Consider the following 24,656-nt stretch of genomic DNA (forward strand, 5'->3'; position numbering starts at 1 on the left):
CGACAGAATGAGAAAGAGAATATCCATGCCTGCCAAGAAGAGGGGAACCACCTTCGATTTTAGTTAAAGAAGAGGTAAGACATAAGAGAAGGGGCTTCTTCGAGAGGGAAAGGAAGAGATTTTGGGAGCGAGTGAGAGGGCTTCGTTAGAAGGTTTGGAGAGAGAGTGAGAAGATTTCGTCCGAGGGTTTGGAGAGAGAGCGAGAGCGTTCCTCGGACGACTGGTTTACCAAAGATGCCGCAGGACGGGGTAGGGTTTTATACCCCTCCCCACACCCGTTCTCGTGTCTTGTTTGTCCCATCTGTTACTATGTTTGATGTTTGCGTCCGCAACACAAAAAATGAAATAGACCGTTTTGTTCCATAGTGTTCCAAAGAATTCAAACGCCCTCTTAGGGATCCCATCGCTAGTACCTTTATGTGATGTTCATGTCTTGGTATGGGATCCATTTGTAGTTGGATATATTCTCAATTTTTTTATAATAAAAATTGAGTGCCTACCTTCAACAAGCATTTTACTAGAAACTAAAAATGTGCTCCCAAACTCTTAAAATAAGAAGGCTGAATTAATGGTTTCGCATGCTGCTGTATGAGCATAGATCTATAAGGATAGAATTGCGGTGATTTGGGTTTCTCAATATGGATCATTACACATTCTGAATGAAATCCAAGGTCCAGACCTAATAACAAAAAGAAACTCTCAAAAAAGATTCTGAGTTCAAAATCTTTTATATTGCCGCTCATGGTCAATTTATCACTTATAAGCCTGGTCTTAGTAGACCTTGGGCACCGACATTCCATACCCTCAATGCTCTTCAGACTAATTCCCACACTACGGCCTGCTTTCTACGTTCATCCTAACATTTTATTTTGAAGAGAAGCACTAATGATTTCAAACGATATAAATGAAGAAAAGCAAGATGCTGACGTCAGACAAGAAAACACGCACAATTTTGTAAATAGCTACTGGATAATCTATAATAGAGCTTTTCCAAACTGATCCAACATGGTAGAGAAAGGCATGCAACACCCATTATACACAAGTGTCAACACACACACACACATACACACACACACACACACACATATATATATATATATATCTGTGTGTTAAAATTCAGAGGCAGTGTCCAATCATGGCCACCCTATACAATGCATAGATAGTGAGTGATTAAACAGACTGCCCTACGCAATGTATCTGGTAATGTGCTGTCGGAGGCTAGGATTCTCCCTCCAAATCCAGAAGGAGAACTTCACAAATCCTATAATATATACCATGATCAGCTGTCATGTTGAACACACCTAATCAATCATCTTGCTCCATCGAATTGAATTGGTGGAAAATTAAAGCTATCTAATGGAATGTACATTCAAGGCAAAGAGTTATTTGTTAACTATTTTTGAAAAGCATTTAAGAATTTTCTATTTTTAATTCATTAATGTAATTATTTACAAAGAAATAACATATGTTTGGCTTGTTCACGTCCAATTGAGTTGAACGGCTGAATCAGCTGATTCCCCAAATTAGTGGCTTGGACTTCCAAAACTAGTTTCCACAAAATCATACGGTACGTGTGCTGCTCGGTGCACGCAAAACACAAATGCTAGAAGAAAAAAGGGAATAGTTTTGAAATTATTGAAAAAAATGTCCTTTTGAGTCTTTTCACTTTTTTTATTTTTGTTTTTGTCCTTACAAAAAGTTTTTTTTCTATTAAACAGTGTTATGTTGTCATTAACCATACTGGTGCCCAAAATTTTAATGCCCTAGTATGGCGTACATAACAAGATTCGATTCTTTGGCCTGCCTGTGGAAAACTTTTAGGTACATGAGCCAATATCATAATCCTACTAGATAGCACAATTTCATGCAGCTGAGCTTTATATATGTTTCAGCCTACGAGGAAAGTTCCAGGAAGTAGCAACCAACAAGCATAAAGTTGATGCATAAAGTGGAATAAAAAAATACCATGCCTTTAATTCACTTTAGCACTCCGTGCCTATAATAGAGGAAGGAAGGTTGGGAAGATCAGATATATGGAGAAGCTTAACAGGATTATCTCCTTCTTCGTAGCTGTTCTTCGTGCATCCAGTTAAGCGGAGATGGTCATGGAGATTCGAACCGATTCCCTGGATTATCGTACCGAGCTTCTCTCGCCTTTGCCCGAGGGCGACAGCACCATAAGCTCGAGGGTACCATCATGGCGTCTCAACTTCAATGATATCTCACTCCCTGATCACACCAACAATCAGCCCAAGGAGTTCCATCATCGACTACGAAATTTTAGTAAGTTTTAGTTCGCTTATGCATTCCCCGTCAGTTCCCGTTAAACTATTTTTCAGGTTTACTCTTTAAGGACATCGGTTGAACGAATTAGTCAGTAATCAGATTTGATTAGGAAGACAATGTTTTCAGCCCGTTAACATAACTCAATCTCCTCTGAAAGAAGAAGAAGAAGGTTTATGCAAGCCCCAAAGTCCAGCCCCCCCAAACGCAGCGCTGCTTATTGTTGGCCATTTTATGTTGAGGGAAAGGTTTCGTTTGCCAGAATTTCATACTGTTTTTTTGGCTAGGACTCACAGCGAAGATATATATATATATATATATATATACACACACACACCAAACTACTTACATGAGTTTACAAAATCAGACTACTTAAAATGCACGCCACATATGCTGTTTGATTCAATCTGACCTCATAATATGCAGATGTGAATTTTAAGAGTAATTTGCTAAGAACATATATGAAGTTAATTGATCTCTTGTTTTTTATTGGTTTTTGACCCATTAAAAAAATAAATTAAGGCTCAAATATATAAGACCAAAACTTTGGCTGTTAAAGGCAGTTTTCTCATAAAAACAAGTTGAACCAACTCAAGTTTAGAGAATTCCTAACCAAAACACATTACGAAGTAGAAATCAAGTTTAAATCATGTTCTGCTTTTGGTCCTTGATGTAAGTCCTGTATTTGGGACATGCCATAGCTACATGGTATATACGGATGGTTCAGTATTAAAAAATAAAATCTCTACATGATATATACGGATGGTTTTCTATAAAAAAATACAATCTCATGATAATTGTTTTAGCAGAGAAAATATGACTAAGTAAGCAATGTTCTCAAGCTCAATTGATCCTTCCGAGCAATGGAAAAGCCAACAGCCTACATGTATAACATAGGAACGTAATGGTCGAAAGCAGTTTTTTCAAGCCAGACTGCTCCACCTAGGCCATAGGTCAATAAAGAAAGACAACAATTAATACGTGGTCTGTTAAGTTAGATTAGGTAAGAATATAATAACCGGAGAGAGAGAGAGGGAGAGAGATAGAAAGGTATAAAGAGAGAAATGTGCTCATGCAGTAGCTTATATAATGCGAAAAATTCTTCACTATAACAATAATAATATTATTATTAGTAATATTAATAATAGTATAGGTGGCATCACGTGGTAGACGCACTGAATGGTGGGTTTGGTGCAACAAATGGGGACGTGATTAGGTAATTCCACCCTCTGTGGTGCTGAGGACAAATTCTGTGACCTCACTCTCAATATGAGGTACTAAATGAGATCAGCTTTCATTATATTACATGTTGCACATATTATAGCAATAATAATGTTTTTTATTGTAAGTTTATTACTATTATATTGAAATCCTCTTTTCTGAGATAAACCACAACAGACGGACTGAAAAATCATGTTCTAATTTCTTTGAAAGTAACAAGCTTTAGATAATCCTTGAGGGGTTAGTACAAGGGACTATTTATTTCAACCTCTTAAAACGTCAATTTTTCAACCTCTTAAAACGTCAATTTCCTGTGTTACAAAAGGTGAAATATTAATATATAAGTTGAAGTATAGGGAGGCATCACTCGGCATCAAAAGTAGGTCCGATACTTATGAGAATGAAAGAAAAAGTGGTTGTTTCGGCCCGCTTGTTAAATGTTAGGATGAAATATTTTTTTGCTTATCCAACAACTACCATTAGATAGTGTGCAGTACGTACTAAAAGAAAGCCTGTAGCCAGTTACGAGAGGGAAATTAAACTCTCGAACAAACTCTCTATAGCCTCAGCTTAATTTATCATAATTAATTATTTTCTCCTTAATTTCTCACAATTAATTACTTTCTCCTTGTAGGGATTGGTTGTCAACTCTGTTGGCGTGGTTTATGCGGTTTAGTACTTTCACCGGACACGTGTACAAATTTATTTTTATTCATTAGTTCTTTATGAAACTATATATATTTAATGACTAAATTCAAATTAGGCATCATCTTGCACTATTGTTCCCCTTTATACGTAAGAGTCGGACCCAATTTGGTCTGTTCTTTTCTATCCAATTACCGAGTAATTGGGCATGTTTAGGGTTGTTTGACAAAAGTGTTTCAGCTCTAAAAAATGAGGCAGATTTATGGGGACACTAGAACTATTGTTCCATGAACCTGCTCCATTTTTTGGGACAGATTAATGACATTTTTTGGGACAGATTAATGAGATACTTAGAAGATGTCTTGATAAGATGTCTCTGCTGCTCTACCAAACTATTCGGTGGGTTAGATATATAACATAGAGAGGCTTTTGAAAGGATCTCACCTCTATAAAAGTGAAGAAGAAAGAAAAAAAGAAAGCCGAGCTCCTAACTAGCTAGTGCTGCACGAAGACATATATAATTTTCATTTTATTGGGGAGTTCCAGACCAACAATTCTACTGCAAGGAGGGTTATCATTAAAATCGGCTTCAATCAGCGCATTCGAATGGTGCATGCAACAGTGAACCCGCATACCACCCGATTCAATGGTGCCACTTGTTATTTTTTAGTTTTGTTTTTTCCTTTTTTAGTTCGTCTTTTTCTATTTTTTTTAGAAAAGTAGGCTCATCTGAAAGATGACCCCATTCTTGATTCGATTAGGTTTACCCACCTAAATCTTATTTTTTTCCACCTGGTTCAATTTAAAAATTGATTTTGATAAGATAATCAGCTAAAATAAAGGCGTGAGGGTTGGTGAACGTGCATGCTTACGCTTTAATTTCAACTTGTGGATGCATGCAACAAGGATTTAAGATGGTTGATTGCAAGATGGATTCAATTTAAAAACCGATGTATGGGTACTTAATTAATCCAAATTGATTTTTAATTTATTTAAATTATCCAAATCTTTTACTTGATTGTCTGATCCTTCTGATAACAGTGTCTACAATTAAAAAGGTCAAGAAAATTTTGGTGCCAGACTCTTCTTTTTTTCATTTTTTCCTTAGGCAGGGTGCATATTAAATAGTAACGTTCTAAAGATTGATTCACAAAAGTATATATAAAGTTTTAGATAAAAAAGAGACCAGCATCAACATGTACAGATGGAGAACAAAGAATCGACCTAAGTTCAAGTCATTTCGTTTTGAGTGTTTAGAAGCAAAATACTAGTTTCCAGTTACCTGCTCCCTTGCATTTGGTGTACTGCCGCCCAACAAGAGAGCCAAACCTTTCATCTTTCTTCCTATCCCTATGACCATCTTTTGGTGTTTTATAGTTGGTACCCCACAATGCTTCAACTTGTATATTGATTCCTCCTTTACAAAACAAAGCGCTTGCACCATAGGATCTCGAAATTAAGGCTAAGTGCCTACCAGTCCTGTTCTTTTCGCCAATATCTTCATATAATCCAGTTCTCCGTCCATGTTCCACATTTTAAAACATATTTTTAATTGAAAAAGTTACCTTTCCAAGGTACATCTTCACTCCCCATTTTGATTAGAATACTCTACAGTTAGTTATGAATATTTGGGCGGTCATCAATTTGCGAGCTTAAAAAGCTAGATCATCAAGCGTGCTGCTTAAGATCAGCTTCATATGAGTTGCTTACTAATGACCGGGGAGATCTGGATTACTTGAGCTGAGTAGAAGACTACCCCTCTTCTTGTAGAAACATGGCATCTATAAGAAAAAGGGTACTTGATTAATCGACCTGACTAGTGTATCTCTCTTTCTAATGATAAATTGTGTTTTGTTAAAGGCAAGAAGAAAAAGGTTGCAGAGTATTACAAAAAGCAGGGAAAGATCCTTGAAGGCTTTACAGAGATGGAGACCCTAATCGAGTTGGGCTGCCTTCCTGGACTCACCGAGGTTGATCTACTTCTCTTTTAAAAAACATATTTACATTGATGGGTCGATGATAGAGAATTTGGAAGCAGAACACAAGTCAGAGAAATTATGTTCCATGACACAATCAGGAAGTAGCTAATAGGCGTACTTTGCATTCACATTTATCACCCTTGCTTATGTAGGATGAGCTGAAAGAGCTGGCAAGGAGCGAGAAGAGCGCCATTCACTTGTCCAACCTTGCCAATCTAATACTCTTCACGGCCAAAGTGTATGCATCGGTCGAAAGCAAGTCATTGGCAGTCATTGCCTCCACTCTTGACTCCTTGTTAGACCTGCTGTCTGGCTTCATCCTTTGGTTCACATCCCATGCCATGAGGAAGCCCAATCAGTACAGATATCCCATTGGGAAGAGGAGAATGCAGCCAGTTGTAAGCCTTCTTTTCTTATCCTTGTCTTTCCCTTTTTCCTGCTGTTACACATCTGTATAGTGTCATATGTTACATTTCTTCGACCGCAGTTTCCTTTATCATCAGTAAAAGCAACCTTCAAGTGGTATTAATCATTTGTCAAAACAGTCTTATCTTATTTCATTGGAACTTCATGGTGCTTAACTTACAGGGGATTGTGGTGTTTGCATCAGTAATGGCCACGCTTGGTTTCCAGATACTGCTCGAGTCAGCTCGACAACTCATTGCTCAGGTAAAGTGAGTCTTCGCATACAATTTAAGTCTGTAGAACATGTCAAATGGTGGTTGGCTTGTTCACAGACTCATGAGCCACGACCAGGTAAGCTCAAAACATGGATTATGGGAATCTTTAGAGATCTGTTAGCCTCCGTAGAAAAGCAGGTCGAAATTCTGCTTAATACTTTTCACAGGCTTAATAATATACTACTTTAAGGCCAGGAAATGCACCGACCCTGTCCAAAATTAGCTCAGTTTAGCTTATGTAACAGACGTTGCAGGTTGTAAGAATGGATTATGTTAGCAGAGTGTGTGATAGAGAGAGAGAGATAGAGAGAGAGAGAGAGAAAGAGTTTAGCTCACAAGTAGATCATTTTATGATTGCAGTCTCACCCGACAATGGATCGAGAGAAGGAGAGATGGTTGATTGGGATCATGGTGTCAGTTACTGTCATAAAGTTTGGACTCATGGTCTACTGCCAAAGGTTCAAAAATGAGATCGTCAGGGCTTATGCCAAGGACCATTTCTTCGATGTCGTCACCAACTCGGTTGGTCTGGCCACAGCAATCTTGGCAGTCAGATTCCTCTGGTGGATCGACCCAACTGGAGCCATACTGGTACTGTTCACTGCAATGAAATTTTCAGTAGCCATCTTCATTTTAACGAGTGCTTCAATTACATGCCATTTTCGAGCTGGAGTTTCCTACATAGCAAAACTTCACATGAACTTTCGAAAAGTTCTGCTTTGACCCACAAACTAAGAAATTGATAGAGTTTTATGTACAGCCAAAATCCTCTTCCAAAGTTCTGTTTCATTAAAGAAATTCCAAAACCTGGTGGCAAATATGGTTTATGGCCAAAAGGCAAGACAAATTCAAATTTCTTCTTCCTTGCAATCACATCATCTCTGTTAATATAGATATAGATATCCCATTTAGCTCAATGCTTTGGTCTACGGAATGTTTCATTATACTACGGAGTGATTTCTTATATTACTAGTTATTGTCCTGAAAATTGATGTGTAGATCGCACTATACACCATGGGCACATGGGCGAAGACAGTATTAGAGAATGTGTGGTCGCTGGTAGGGAAGACAGCGCCCCCCGAGTATTTGCAGACTCTCACATACCTCATCTGGAATCACCATGTAGAAATTAGGCATATTGACACTGTAAGAGCTTACACCTTTGGATCCCATTACTTTGTGGAGGTTGACATTGTGCTTCCTGGGGACATGCCACTAAGGGAGGCCCACGACATTGGAGAAGAACTCCAGGAGAGGCTTGAGCAGCTTCCTCAGGTGGAGCGCGCATTTGTGCATTTAGATTTTGAGTGTAGCCATCGACCTGAGCATAACAAGAAGGTGTAATCTTATGAATCTGTTACCATGACCTTTTCTGCTGCCAAGAACAACTTCTTATGTCATGTGGCTAAATTGTCATGTTTCTGCTTCAGGATATTGCAGTTTTAATCCTCCATTTATACTAACAAACGTGTGATAGCTCAATTGTATGTTGCATTATAAAGATGATAAACCCTTGTGTAGAGCGCATGCTTCTTTTTCTTCTTTTGCTGGGGAACTACTGCACTATGGAGCTTGGACTGAGCAGTTCAGTTAAAAGATGAAGAGGTCTTCAAATTGTGAAAATTGGTGTATTTGAGGACATCAATTCTTGAAGCCGTCGGAAATATTTCCTCTCCAGTGCACCACAAAACCATGTAGGTCAGTAGAAGAATGATGAAAAACATTATGATGATATGGTTATTGGATCCTCTAATTTTCGTTCCACCAGCAACAGCGCTGCTCATGTTAAAAAGGAAGAAAACAACTAAAAGTAGATGACGAGCTCTTGCTTTTTTGATGTCTCGCAAGAATGTCTATATTTGATTATATAAAGATCTCTGCTGATAACCGTACAGAAATCGGTACATCTGAATTTTGAAATATGATAAAAGTGGAAACAAATTCCCAACGATAATGCACAAATCCAACTACAGCAACATTAAGTTCAGAATATCTTCATGTGATTATCTCTGGTAACTTTTCCTTTGGTTTCTCTTTGTTGCCTGGTACCTCCTTAACATGCCCCTTAAGCTAAGCGTGATGGACATCACGTTCAGCTTGTCTTGTAAATTCACAAACTTGACTGATCTGAGGGGTTTTGTTAATCTGTTTACTATTTGATCGGAAGACTAATGAATTTGATGGCAACATGATCTCTGACAAAATGAAAGTCTACTTCTAGAATACCAGCATGGATTATAATGTGCCCATACAGTCATACTGTGAGGTGGGAGACCCATTACACGAGGTGGGAGACACATTACATGAGCATCCTAATTCTGAGAGGAGAGATTTTAACCATAACAAGCACTAGTGTATTGCCCTCGAGATTCTCATGATACAATTTTATTTTCAAAAAATAGTGCAGGAGGGCAAGATCTTTAATGCCAAACTCTTGATCTAGAGTGTTCGTGATAGACTTGATCATAATATCATTATTTCCTGTAATAATGATATCATCAACATAGATCAAGATATATAAAGTGAAATCAGGTCGCAACCGCAGAAAAAGAGAGGAATTCACTTTTGAGCCAACAAACCCCAATGTAACCAAGAAATTAGTAGGCCGTTGGAACCAAGCACAGGGAGACTGTTTTAAACCGTAAATAGCCTTATGCAGTTGACAAACATGATGAAAAAAACAATCATCGATGAAGCCCAGTGGCTGAGACATATATACCTTCTCGGAAAGAACACCATGAATGAAAGCATTGTGAACATCAAATTTCCAAACAGTCCAGCCAAAAGTAATGGCAATAGTGAGAAGAGCACGTATAGAAGTATGTTTGACTATGGGACTAAAGGTTTTAAAGTAGTCAATACCATGTTCTTGAGTGTAGCCCTTAGCCACTAAGCGAGACTTGTATCTTTCAAGTGTGCCATCAGCTTTCCTTTTAATACGAAAAACCCATTTCGAGCCAGTGATATTAGCGGAGGGAGGCGGTGATACTAGAGTCCACATGTGGTTCTTGTGTAGAGCTGCAAGTTCATCTTTCATGCCTTGAACCCAATGAGTGTGCTTCAAGGCTTGAGACGCAGTACGAGGGTTCGGTTTCAGAGTTTAGATGGGTGAGATAAATGCAGGGAGGAGATAGTTGGAGATGGTATAGGTTTTTGGCTTAAGAGAACCAGTTTGGGACTGAGTGAGCATGTGGTGAGAGCGATGCAGTCTAGAGGGTGGTGAAGGGTTCAGAGGTGAAGAATTAGGTGGTCAATGGGTCGATGAGGGTGGAGGTTCAGATTGTATGTCCTGAACAGTGAGAGAGGGAGAATGAGTGGGAGGGATTGGTAGTAAGGACAATCTAGTATGTGGTGAATGTTGCACGGGTGCGAGAGAGGCACGGTTTGAGAGAGGTGGTATGTTTGAGGAGGGCATGGTAATGACTAAGGGCAGTGGAGGTGTACTTGGTGGTGGTGGCACCACGGTTTTAAAGGGATATACACCTTCATCAAAAACCACATGTCTACTGATAAGGATTTTGCTCGTATCTCGATCAAAGCAAATGTATCTTTTGTGCATGCTGCTATATCCAAAAAAGACATGTTGCTTGCTGCGAAACTGCAGTTTATGAGTGTTGAAATCACGTAGACAAGGATAGCAGGCACATCCAAAAACCTTTATAAATTTATAATTAGGAGAGTGTTTGAACAAAACTTGATATGGTGACTTCATTTTGAGGAACCGAGTTTGCATTCTATTGAACAAGAAAACAACAGCTCTAAAGGGAAAATCTCAATACTTGTAAGGTAAATTAGCATGAGCAAGTAGAGTTAATCTTGTGTCAACTATATGCTTGTTTTTACTTTCTATGTTGCCATTTTGGTGGTGAGCATTAGGGCATGCAACTCAATGAACAATACCAATTTGTTTGAGATAGGTGAAAACAATGCAATATTTTCCTCCCCCATCGCTTTGAACAACCTTTATTTTTCGATCAAATTGACGTTCTACCATAACTTGAAACGTTTTAAAGATGGAAAGAACATCTGATCTACTTTTGATCATGTATATCCAAGAGAAACGAGAGAAGGCATCCATGAAGTTAATGTAATAGCTATAACCATGCAAAGATGTGGTAGCACCCGATCCCCAAACATCAGTAAATATCAAATCAAGTGGAACATTAATCTTATGTAGTGTTTGAGCAAAAGGAAGAGCATGACTTTTCCCTCTTTGACATGCATCGCATATTTGATTATGAGATTTGCTGTCAATAGGTAAGTCAAATTTATTCAAACCATGCATCACAATTCTAAAATTAGGATGTCCCAAACGACTATGCCAATCACCAACTGAGACCTGTTCTCCTACAAGTGTTGTTTTATGGCAAACTCCATGTTATTGTAACTTCAGCTGATACAATCTTCCTTTATTTGTTCCCTGCAGAAGTTTCTCCCCCGTTGTCCGGTTCTTAACATAGCAACCATTTGCATTAAATTCAAAAACAACGTTATTGTCACGGGAAAATTTATGCCCAGATAGAAGATTTCTAGAGATGGTAGGAACATGCAGCACATTGTTTATAAAAATTCTTGAGTCTAAGCTGTAGAGAGAGACATTACCAACGTTCTTGATTTGAAGATCAGCATCGTTTCCAACTCTCAGCTGATATTGCCCAACATATCCTGAGTGAACGGATAGCTTGTTTAAATCAGCCGTCAAGTGATGGGTAGCACCGGTGGGGATACCAAAATCTGTCATCTATTTGAGATATGGTTTCCATATGATAAGCTTCTGGAGATGAAGATCCATTTTGGAATTTATATAACTTGCAGTTTAATGCACCATGCCCTGACTTCATGCAAGCTTGACATGCGGTTCGGCATTGAGAAGTGAAGTGGCCACGATTTCCGCAAGCATGGCAACTGACGTTTTTATCTTGAGGACGGATTCCTGGACGCCCTCTTTGCTGCTCATTCTTTCCACGGTAATTGGGATTCTTGAAGTTTTGTCGGTGTGCAACATAGGCTGAAGGATCCTCAAGGTTTTCAGACTTCAAGATTTCAAATTCTTGAATAAGAAACAAAGAATATAATTCTTCCAAGTTTATGGGATCAATGCGAGTGTGCAACGAAACTTTCTGGGTGCCATATTCATCAGTAGGAAGACCAAAAAGAATATTGATGACAAAAATCCTCTTCATCTACTGGTTTGGAGGCCATGGCTAGCTGATGAGCTACGCCTTTGGCTTTGTGAAAATATGCAGTTATGGATTCATTTCTCTTTTTCAGGTTTTGCAGGGCAGATTTAAGTTGCTGCACCTTTGCTCTAGATTGAGCAGCATAGATGCATTTTATGGTGGTCCAGACTTTGTATAACGAGTCAAGACCTACAACTTGACTATGCAAGAAGGACGGATTTAGGATAGTTCTTTTGCCATCTTCACTAGGCAAGAACTCGTCTGGACATTTGAACGTCTCATCAATATATCTCATCATATTATAACTCTTAAGCATAGGAATGAACTGAGATTCCCAAAGCAAGTAGTTTTCGGAAGACAATTTCATGGATAAAAAGTGTTGAAGACTAGTTGGGGAGGTATGAAGGAGGAGATCAGACCTAGAAAAGGCAGATTCATGTTGTCGAATCTAGACTTTGTTGATGCCGCAGCCGTGCTATAGGAGTCTCCTTCTGGTGTTGCTGGTTGATTGGGCTTAACTGGCTTTGATACCATACAAAACCACACGCCAGGAAGAAAAACATGATAGAGAGAGAAAGGAGAAGACAACAAAGATTTTAATGTGGTTCAACTTTTGATCTACGTCCACGATGGAAGGTATCTCTTTCTGATTAGATTTAAGACAAAAGATTTTCTTTTATAGTCAACTTACATGGCCATCAATCCCATATTTGTTGGGATTTGATTTGATTACAGAATCACATGTTTCCCCTTTTTCAGTTGATATCCATAGATTATCCTTATCTTTTGTAGCAGTCTTGTTGGCCTGGGCATTATCTTTGGTATGTATGTGATTTCTTGTGGATCTGATATGGGCGAGATCTCCTCCAGCTGCAGACGTGTGAGCTTGGATGTTATTACTTCCAACGAGATTCATGGAGCTGCCAAGTATGTCATGTTGTGGTTTAATACTCCAATTGATTTTGTCTTCAAAGCTTCTTGCCTAATCTGCATCTGCAAAACCACTTATTAATCTTGTAGAAGATTATAGATTCCCTCCATAACTGCTCATTCCTTTCAAGTAGTACCGATTTCATTTGACAAGTGTCCAATGACTTGTTGACAGAGAATGCATGTCTTGACGTATACAATTAACTGCTATGGCTACCTCTGGTTTAGTTAATATAGCATATTGTAATGGTCCCATCGAACTCCGATTAAGGTGAGGATCTGAAAATTGAGTTTACATTCAATACCTTTGTGGTGGACATTGGTCTAGGTTTGGCTTTAGTCATGTGAGCCTCGGCAAGAATGGACTGAATGTAAGAATATTGAGAGAGCACCAACAAAGTGAGGTTGATGACTAAACTCTTTTTTGAGAAAGTATAACAGTTGTGTTCCAAGATCTTTGACTCAAAATGATTTTCCAACTTGAGACCTAACCCACGATGATGAATCATAAACCATGAGCAGAGATAAAGACAACCAAAATTTGATGATTTCATTGCTAACGAAGTATATTATATATACAAGAGTAAGCATAACGTTCATGCATTATCTCATCCTCAAAAATAGGAAACAAAAAGGGATTCTTACAATTGTGTGATCATGGATAGATACAACTTGCCGATATGGACTGGATTTCCATAATCGCATAACGTCAAACACTCCCCCTCAAGTTGCAGCTCCTAGATCAATTAAGGCCAACATACCTCTTAACTTGAAAAGTGGTTCCTTTCCTAAAGGCTTTGTAAAGATATCAGCAACTTGATTTTCAGAGTTCACATGTTTTTGCTGCAGATTTCTTTGCATTGGATTTTCTCACGAACAACATGGCAGTCGATCTCTATATTCTTAGTCCTTTCATGAAATACCAGGTTCGCAGTGATATGATTGTCACAATGTAACTCCATAAGCTGCTCATGAATGATTCTGAAGTCTTTGAGAATATATTTTATCCAAGTCATTTCACAAGTAGCTAGAGCCATGGCTCCATATTCTTTTGCTAAAGATTTTGATATGGTGGATTTTTATATACTAAACTATATTTCTGCAAACATTATTAATCTATCAAACCAAATGTTGAGATTTAATAAATGAATATAATGACAAATATGTTGTAAGGACAGTAAATTCATATCTATATCTTTTTGCAAGGATCATTGGCAAATATTGATGCTTAGGTGACCATTTCCCACATGCCGACATAGATAAGCTGCCATTCAAATGTTACCTTTATGTTTTTGTTCTTTTCCAAATTTTCATCTAGGAAAGTTCAATGTTGTAAGACAAAGGGTATTGAGATCATATTTACTCACTAATATGACATAAGACCAAATGTTACCTAATGTATCGCCTTATTTTTTGACTTTATGATTTTGAAAATTAATTCAAAGTAACATAAATCGATTTTGAAAAATTAAAAAGATTCCTTCTATGACTGTGTCCATACAGTACAAACAATTGTAATTTTCTATTTGCCAAGTAAATGTCGGCCAAATAAAGTTGTGTAGACTAGGTGACCAATGATTTTTATGAAAAAAGTTGCGTCTTCTAACAATTGACCTTTGTCATCATCAACCTAATGTTGTTTCATCGGTGTGTTGCTCTGTTTGGCCCCACTATATCTAACTTCATGTAGAATGTCCATTGTATATTTCTTTTGAGAAAAAAATTCTACATTTTGACCTTGCAACTTCAATGCCCAAAAATATTTAGCTCTCCCAAATCTTTCAATTGAAATTTATCATTGATGATGGCTTTCAATTGATCAATGACTTGTCGATTATCGCCTGCAATAATAATGTCATCAACATATACCATGATAAAAATACTGCCATGCTTGCTAACCTTGGAAAACAAGGACTAATCTGCCTGAGATTGGAGAAAAGGAAGGTGTTGAACAAACTCAGTGAGTTTAAAAAACCAATTCTGAGATTATTGTTCAAACCATATAGAGACTTCTTTAGCTGACAAACAATGTTCTCTCTTTGTTGGGTGAAACTGGGTGGAAGAGACATGTAAACTTCTTTGTGCAGGTCTCCATGAAGAAAGATGTTATTGACGTCGACTTGATAGAGAGACCACCCTTTAATAGCAGTAATGGATAGGACGCATCTAATTGTTTTAATTTTGGCAATGGAAAAAAAGTCTTGGTGTAGTCGATGCCTTCGGTATGTATATATCCTTTAGCAACAAGTCGTACTTTATATCTTTCAACTGATCCATCGGCCTTATACTTGATTTTGTAAACTGAGCGACAACCAATGGGCGTTTTGCTTAGTGGAAAAGAAGTGATTTCCCAATAGAGTTTGCTTCTAATGCTCAAAACTCAGCAGCCATATCATTTCTCCATTCTTGATACTGCATTGCCTCATTGAAAGATGAGGGTTCTCAGTTTCTAAGAATAGTTGTTAAAAGGCTTGATGATGATGGGAGAACTTATCAAGAAGGAGAAAATGGTGCATTGAGTGATGTGTGTGTGTTGTAGAGTTAGTACCATTACCCAAATTAGAGGATTTGATTGTGGTAGAGTAGAAGCACTGGTAGTCATGTAGACGATATGGTATTGTGTGTTGGACAAGGTGAGAGATAGATTTAATCGAACTTGTCCTATGTAAGTAACAAGTGTGGTTGATCCATTTGGCATCTTAATAGAGTAACAAACAGGTGGAATAAGAAAAGAAAGACTAGAAATTGAACTTGCCATATAATGGCTGGCTCTAGTATCTATAATCTACCTTGGTGAAGAAACAAAGCAAGCAATAGGCTGGGGTATCATACCTGCAATGTTCACTTTATGAGTTTGTGTGTTTAAGAAATCCATGAATTGGTGGTACAAGTTTGGTATAAAGTTGATGGCACCAATTGAGGACTTTGATGGTGAATGAGTCGGCAATAAAGCATCAGAAGTTGCAGAGTTTACCTTAGGCTACTGACTTTGAGAATTAGAGACACCTCTCTTAGGAAAGCCATGGATGCATTGGGGGCCCCCACTCTTCTACAATACTCACATTGCATAGAGGACTTGCATTTGAACTTAACATTGAGGTCCTTCTCATTATCTTGCCGTTGAATGGCTGCACCAAAAATACTTTTAGATGGGAGAGAAACATGGACCTCCCATTGATGCTCTTCTTGAACAAACAAAGATAAGCAAGTGGAATAGATGGAGTCGGCTCCATAAGGAGGATTTGGCTGTGAATAGCACTAAAGCTCTCATTGAGGCCCATTAAAATTCAAGTAGACGTTGTTCCTCATGTATCTCCTTAATTTGTTGCATGGCACCACAGTTACATGTAGGCAAAATAACATATGAATCATATTCATCCCATAGAGCTTTAAGTTGAGTTTAATAAACACCAATGGAGGATTGCAATTGTTTGTAATTAATAAACTGTGGTTGTAACTGATAAAGTCTAGGAGCATTGGACTGAGAGGAACGAGCTTTAAGTTTTGTGAGCATAAACCACTATTGACGACAAAGTGTTATGAAGGGAATTCAACAGCTATGACAACACCATGTTGTTACATCACTCCCAAGAAACAACAAGAGATTTAGACGATGTTGTTTTAGGAATAGAACTATTGACAAAACCAAGTTTATTCTAGACTGCCAAAACCATAGTCATAGCACGACACTAGACTTTATAGTTTTCATTCGTTAAAGGTTGGAAACAAGAGCCATAGCAGGATTGTCCAAGTGATGGAGAAAATGAGTTGTCTTCATCAACTCCATGTTGAGACGATTCTCCACCGGTGTGGTGCATGTTGGTGTGATCAGCCATGGGTGATGGGGATCATACCTCCATTGGCTCTTATACCATGATACACCATGAGCAAAGATAAAGAAAACTAGAATATGTTGATTTCATTGTTAATGAAGTATATTATATATACAAGAGTGGGCATAACGTTTATGTGTTATCTCATCCTCAAAAATAGGAAACAAAAAGGGATGTTACAACTGTGTGATCTTGGATAGATACAACTTGCGGATACAGATTGGATTTCCATAATTGCATAACATCTAACAGTGAAGACCTAGTAATGATCACATCATCATCAACATAGACCAACCCGTGAAATCTAATATTTGTTAGAAATGAATGGAGACAATGATACCACATCTGTGGTGCATGCTCTAGTCTGTATAACACTTTATTTAATTTGCAGACATAAGATGAACTAGCATCAACAAATATTGGCACTACTGCCAAGTTCGATTGCGGGCAAGAGCATCAACTTTTTTGCTTCATGGCCTTTACCCAATCTTTAGCTTCTTTGACCTCATTATATGATGGCGTTTCATAATTTGGGACAAGAACAGATCATTGAGAGTCCAAAACTATTCCCAGGTTGAGAGAGCTTGTCATAGGCCTAGTGGATATATGATGCATATGAGTGGCCGCAATATGAATTTCAGCAATAGGTGTTGCGGTAGAGTCATGTTTTGGAGCAGCAGGCTCAATGGGTACTAGATTCTCCTTGAACATGACCGGCTTGAACAAGAGCATTATTGAGGCCTTCATGAACGCTGATTTCTTCTAATTGGGCCGACTGAGAGTATGTTGGGCATCATTAGCTGTCAAGTTGGCACATGGCATCCTAGTTTATGAGAATATGGTAGTCGGAGATGGAAGAATTACAATATTAAGCTGATGGTGTGATCCTCAATTTCCTAATTGACATTGAGAAGAGTCAATAAAAGTCTTTCTTCTTCTAGCCTATGATTAACCATGGCCCTCTTCAATGTTAATAGAAAATCATGAGCCAAAAAATAATGGTGATTTTGGATTTAGGCCCATAGCAAATTTAGTCTTTATGCATGTTTCCTTACGAAATAAAAACACAAGGAACTGTATTTGTTTGAAATTTATTTTCATTAGCCATGGTTAAAAAAGGATAACACATACTTAGACCCAAAGACTTGAAGGCACGAATAATTAGGCATCTTTCCAAACATTATTTGATATAAAGACTTTCTAGCTAATTTTAGAAAGCATGGGAGGCTTATTTATAATATAAAATGCAGCCCGTAACACCTCAACCCAAAACTTTAGTATAGACAGGAAACATTAAGTATACTTAATCCAGTCTTGACAACATGTCTATTTTCTATTCTACGATCTCATTATGCTCAGGACAGTCTGGACAAGAAATGTGATTTTCATCCTTGGCCAACATAGATTTACTTTGCTTCTTTCATGAATAACATATTTGCATTGGTTTTCATGAATTCACAAGATTATTTTGATTTATGCTTTTTATGCATCATGCTTATAACTAGTTGTGTTATGATTCTTTACTTTGATTCCTTAGCATGCATCCATGAGTTATTTCTGTTTTTTCTTCTTGCATCATAATAGTGTTGTGCGTTAAAAAGCATGATGTGGAAGCTTTTGTTGTGGTATGTTTTATTATCAATATAGTCCATGTTTTAGAAACATGAATTCTTTAGTTCAAGCAAAAGTCTACTTTCTGAGAATTTGGTTTTTTGATGAACTTCACATAATTATATCTCTCAATACATGAGTCATGTTGATGAACCATAAAAGCCATTGGTTTTTCTCACTTTTCTAGTTAGTTTCTACCAAATTTCATCTGAATCTAATTTGTTATGAACCATTGTTTATATAATTTGTTAGACCCTATTTTCTGTAATTCATATTGTAGAAAATCAGTCCTAAAAATCTGCCAACTTTGTAACTCAAGTCAGGTTCCGTAACTTCAATTTTTGTTGTATAAAAGCCATAAGTTTCTATATGTATGCAATTTGTCTACACTAATTTTCACTCCAACCCTAGGTGCTTTGCTATATCATTGCATCTGAAAAGACAAAACATATTTCTGTCATAAATTTTGGTATTTTCCTGTAAAAACAGATTTTTTGCTCAGTTTTTTAAGTCGTAACTTTCTGTTCAAAACATAGTTTTTTCATGTTTTAATTTGAAACTTTCATTGGTTATGCCAAAATTCTAAAACCAATTTTTGAATCCAAAAGATGCCTGTTTGCATAATCAAATTTTATCTGGAAGTAGGCCAGTTGAACACAATTTTCTGCTATTTCTGCTGTAATCATATTTCTGCTCTATGCTCAGCATGCCATAACACCTCAACTATGTTTCTTGAATCTGTTAGATGGGTCAGATTCTCTGTTAAGCAAATATTATGTCTACCAAATTTCAAGTCAGACTGATAAATGTTGTTATAATTTTCGTTGCCACAAAATAGATTGTTTTACCAACCTGCTATGTTCTATTATGTTGAATTCCATTTCCTCTGACTTAAGTTTCTGGTCATACCTAATCTAAATTTGAGTTAGTTTTATAAAATCAACACCCAACCTAGTTTCTACTTTATGTAATGAGGCTCCATATCAAATTTCAATTGAAACCCATGTTGTTTGTTGTATGTCCTTCATTTATTTGAAGTTGACTGTCGAAACAAGTTTTTGTTTTTCTGTTTTGCAGAAATTCAAGTTTTGGCTTCTCGATTTGAAACACAATTCTTGTTTTAGGCATAATGTGGATCTCAACACAAATAATCCACCTTTTTTTAGGCATTTAAAATGCTATCATTATGTTTCATGGTGCATTAGGTCTGTTTTATCTTAATCATAGGTCATGTTCCTTCAGTGGTGCATGCTATGTTATATTTTTGTAATCAAGTAGGTAGACTAATGCATGTTTTTCCTTCTCATTCATATTTTATGGTAATTCTTTGCACAATAGCACTACAATAAGCACTCTCAATGTGAGTAAATTGGATTCACAATGTCATTCCATGTTGTTTGATATTTCATCTTGCCTCATCCCTTTACAAGTTATGTTATGTTCCGTCTTAAGAAGATTTCATAATAAGTTTATGAAATTGAGCCTTACACATGCTAGGTAACATTTTTTGCATATTTTAGGATTCGATGTTTTGGTTCTCTTCATATGCCTTAAGGTTTTCTTTGTTGTCCTGCTTGCAAATTATGATTTTATTGTGCTATGCTAGGTTCTTTTGTATGACTTATATTTAATCATGATAGTTCACTTATAATCATACATTCATCTAAATCCTAGGATTCAAGAAAAAAAGTCATGCACGTTAGGACAACTCTTGGTGACATTGCTGTCATTAAGCAATCTTGAAGTGCATACATTGTCCCTTTATTTGGTGTTCTTTGATTTCCTTGCTATGTGATGTTCTAGATTAGTTTTGCATTACATATGGTTTGTTTTTGCATCATAACTATACAGAATGGTTTGTCATGCATGTACACACTTTATTTTCATCTCTTTACTTACCAGTAAATATGAATTCCATCATACACATGCATCTCCCTCTCATAAACCAATCTGGGTTTGGCACTGTCCATGTTATTAGATGAATCTTCTTATCCAAAGAAGGTCGAATGTCTCAAAATCTTTTAGGAAATAATTACAAACTAGCATCATGTCTTTCAACTTGTTCTAACATGTTTTTCAACTCCATTCTTCAAATTCAAAGTTTCTAACTTCATTTCAAATTTTATCTTCCAACTTGATTGCTAGAGTCATCTTTCAAATTCTATTTTCTAGCCATAAAGAAATCGTTTTGGGCTCATGTTCCAAAATTGATTTCCAAATCTAGTGTTCAGTTTCTCTTAAAATCACATTTCAATCATAATTTGTTCTCCAATTTTTAAATCTAATTTCATGTTTCAAACTAGTTTCGTAAATTACATGCATCATATAGATGTAGATTGCATGTCATGACTCAATGACGATATGGGCATTTTAGGCATGTTATGGCCGTTGCCCTGAGGTCCATTTAACTTTGAAAAACTAATTTTATTTTAAGCCTAGGTTCATATGTATTGTGCTATATGTTGTTCATTAGGACTGATGCATAACATTTAGAATATTAAGCATTAGGCATAATTGTTTTAGATTTTGAATTGATTAACCTTAGTAAAGGTGTTAGGAGTGGTCAATTCTCATACTGACAGGATGAGTCTTGTCCCACTTTGATCAAAACAAAGACAAGTCTTTAATTTCCATCAAGGTTGCACACATGGTTCATTTCAAGAATCTTTGCATGTAAACAAAAAGTCAGATTGTCTTCTAAAGGCCTGGACCACAGCCGCTTTGGATGAGTCAGTTCTAGGGTTGTTGTGGACTTGATATTTCTAGAGAAATTTGAAATGTATTTGTGAAGTCCTTTCTGATCTTGACACTCAAGAATGAGAATTGTTTCATTTTACTATTGTCCACCACCAAAAAAGGTGAGGATTCCAACGACGACTAAAATTTAGCGATTCAAGAATATGCACAACAACTTCACCATGATTGAAAAACCTATTGATTGCAAAATCAAAAATAAGAGAAAAACACAAAATTTACGTGGTTCAGCCAAAACCTAGCCTCCATCCACGTAAATGTAACATATTACCCTCTAAGGTTTTCTTTCAATATCAATTGTAGAAAGTAGTTGCATGTATTTATTATTTGTTTATGGTGGGAAGTTACAAGTTAGGTCAGACATGTTGGGATCTAAATTAACTCACTTCCACATAATTGGCAATTTTCTAACTATCTTGCATAGTGGATTTTGTTGGACACCTTGCAATGTTATCGTGCCCCCCTCAAACTAATTAGGGGGTCAAGATTTAACTTGTTCTTGAGCTAGTGAAAATGAGGTCATGGTAGAGTCTTAGTAAGCACATCGGCAAATTGCTCTTCAGAGGACACAAATTCAACATTACTTTCTTTCTTGGCAGTCATCTCTCACATAAAATGAAAGTCAATTTTAATGTTTACAAGCATGAAGATCTGAATTTTTTGCAAGGCAGGTAGCACCTAAATTGTCACATTGCACTATAGGAGATCCATGACAATATATGTGCAACTATGAGAATTGATTTAATTCATACGAACTAAAAAACAACTATAACTAGGGCTTTATACTTTGTTTCAATGGAGGATTGAGTCACAATATAGTACTTGTTGGATCCTCATGAAATGACATTACACCCCGTCCCCTAGTAGAGTTGCCAACTCATTAGTAGATCACAGATCATTTGAGCAGCCAGTCTACATTTGTGAAAACTTCAAGAGATTGTTTTATGAATTTGTAATTCCAAAGATACAGTGCCTTGAAGCATGCATTTCACATGTGCCAAATGTACATCTAGCGTAGTGCATAAATTGTCATGCTTGGTTGACCATGAAGGCAATGCCTTGAAGAGTAAAAGTGGCATATTGTGAAACTCCCACATTGCTCTTATATAAAAAGGCATCAGTCATCTTGGTTCCTCATATCTGAATAATAAGGTATTAGGTAAAACAGGTGTAATAACTGATTTTACTTTTGCCATTTGAGCTTAACCAATATATCTGAAATATACTTTCTTCACTTTTTTTGGGTTACCACAAGTGCATCACAATATCTGTTAACTTCGATGGCTAAGAAATAATGTGGAGAACATAAATCATTAATAGAGAATTGCTTAACCAATACTATTAATGATATCATACACCCCCTTTATTGAGCTTCTAGTGAAAATGATATCATGAACATAGATGAGCAAATATATGGTAGATGAAGATGACATGCACATGAACAAAAAGATTTGAAAGTTAAACCAGATTGTGAGAAGGCTCACTTACTGGAAAATGATTCTCTTGAAGACAAATCCCTTTTGCTACATCAGAGGCAACAATATGTTGAGTGGCCTACATATAAGAAATTATTTTGTTCAAATATAACATGCAACCATCTACAGGATGAAGCATATATCCATAATAACATGACCCATAGCCAAGAATGGGACACAGTCTTTAGAAAAAGTTTGGAGATGTGCAATGGCCTATATAAGGATAGGCAATGCAACAAAAAATATGCATGTAATTATACTAGAAGGTTTTTCAAGCAATGTCTCCTAAGGTGTTTTATGATCAGTCTTCTCTAAAGACAGCCTATTAACAATTTTCATAGCAGTTTTGAAAGCATTCCACCAAAAATATGATGATATCTTGGCATGATTTAATATGGTTAGTTTAGTTTCAACCAAACGATGATTTTCTTTTCAGCTACTCCATTTTGTTGAATAGTGTGAAGACAACAAAAATCCAACATTTAGTATCTTAAGAATCAAGCACAACAAAGAAATCTTTGCTCACAAATACACTTACTCCATCATCATGAAATGCTTTGATTGGGCTAGGTTGTTTCTCAACCTTATTTTGAAAATCTTGAAAACATGCAAACGTATATGACTTCTTCTTTAATGAAAAAATCCATGAAAATCAAGAATGGTGGTCGCCAATAAGCAAATAATAGAGATAACCATCATGGAGATGCATTGGGCAGGTGTCTACAAATTACCGTAAACAAGTTCTAAAAGAGGTGAAGTTTTTAAATCTGACTTTTGAAAGGGTAAATGATGCATTTTGTCTAAAGCAAAAAGTAGAAAGTTAAATCATGGTTCTATCAATACTAAAGCTCTTAGAAGCATAAAAGTTGAATATGGTTGGAAAGTTGGCATGACATAAGATATACGGAGATCTATATTTTGATCAGCATTAACTACTTGGAAGGAAATCGAAAAGAAATTGTGCTAGAATGACATTCAACACTTACTGATCCCAAACTAGGTGGTGTAACTTGCTGCTTGATATCTTTGATGTCATTAACTTCATACTACTTAGGTGACAACCACACCACAAACAACCTTTCTAGAGCTCAGCTCGAAGAACTTGTCCCATCTGCATGTGCTTCACAATAAAATCACTAGTGTTTAATTAAACCTTGTACTTATTTTCTTCATTAACTTGGATATTGACATCAATTTTTTTTTTAACACTAGACACAAAAGAATGGAACAGAGTGTTCTGTTCCATGGTGTTCCATGGAATTCAAACACCCTTATATGGATCCCATAGCTACCTTCATTTGATGCTCATTTCCTCGCGAGGGTCTATTTTTGTTGTATATATTCTCAATTTTTTTATAATAAAAGTTGAGTGTCTACCTTCAACAAGCATTTTAGTGGAAAATAAAATAGGCTCTAAACTTTTAAAATAAGAAGCCTTAACTAAGGATAATGGATGTTGTTGTATGAACATGGATCTACAAGTATAGAATTGTGCATATTTGGATCTCTTTGTGTGGATTATTACAATTTTGAATGAAATCCAACGTCCAAACCAAATAAGATAAATAAACTCGAAAAAAAAACCTCAGTTGAAAATCTTTTATATAGCCACTCATGGTCAGTTGGTCACTTATAAATCTTGTCATAGTACACTTGTCTTGGACCCTAACATTCAATGACCTCAATGCTCTTCAGACTTCCCACAATACAGCCTGCTTTTTAAGTTCATCCTAACATTTTATTCTAAAGAGAAGCACTAATGATTTTAAGAAATATAAATAAAGAAAAGCAAGATGTTAATGTGAGACAAGAAAGTATGCATGGTTTTATAAATAGCTTTTGAATAATTTGTAAGGGAGTTGTTCTGAACCGATCCAACAAAAAAGAAAAAGGCACGCAACAACATTATACAGAGTTTATGTAATGTGGAGTGTCTTTATATATATACTCTAAAATTCAGAGCATAATTCAATCACAACCACCCGATACAATGCATTGGTATGGCGTGATTAAATATACACTGCCCTATTCAATGTATCAAATAATATGTTGTAAGAGGCTAGGA

General features: G+C 36.6%; 1 protein-coding gene across 1 annotated transcript; it reads left to right on the forward strand.

Moving 5' to 3' along the window:
* The first annotated feature begins 2,028 nt into the window (after nt 1-2,028).
* Nucleotides 2,029-8,350, forward strand: LOC116257255 (metal tolerance protein 10-like). Its single transcript, XM_031633861.2, has 6 exons — nt 2,029-2,283; nt 6,010-6,119; nt 6,281-6,526; nt 6,717-6,797; nt 7,169-7,399; nt 7,808-8,350. The coding sequence occupies exons 1-6, from the start codon at nt 2,100-2,102 to the stop codon at nt 8,150-8,152; spliced, it is 1,197 nt and encodes a 398-aa protein (XP_031489721.1). The 5' UTR covers nt 2,029-2,099; the 3' UTR covers nt 8,153-8,350.
* Nucleotides 8,351-24,656: the final 16,306 nt, after the last annotated feature.

This window comes from Nymphaea colorata, chromosome 7, assembly GCF_008831285.2.
Source record: "Nymphaea colorata isolate Beijing-Zhang1983 chromosome 7, ASM883128v2, whole genome shotgun sequence".
Classification (NCBI taxonomy): Eukaryota; Viridiplantae; Streptophyta; class Magnoliopsida; order Nymphaeales; family Nymphaeaceae; genus Nymphaea; species Nymphaea colorata.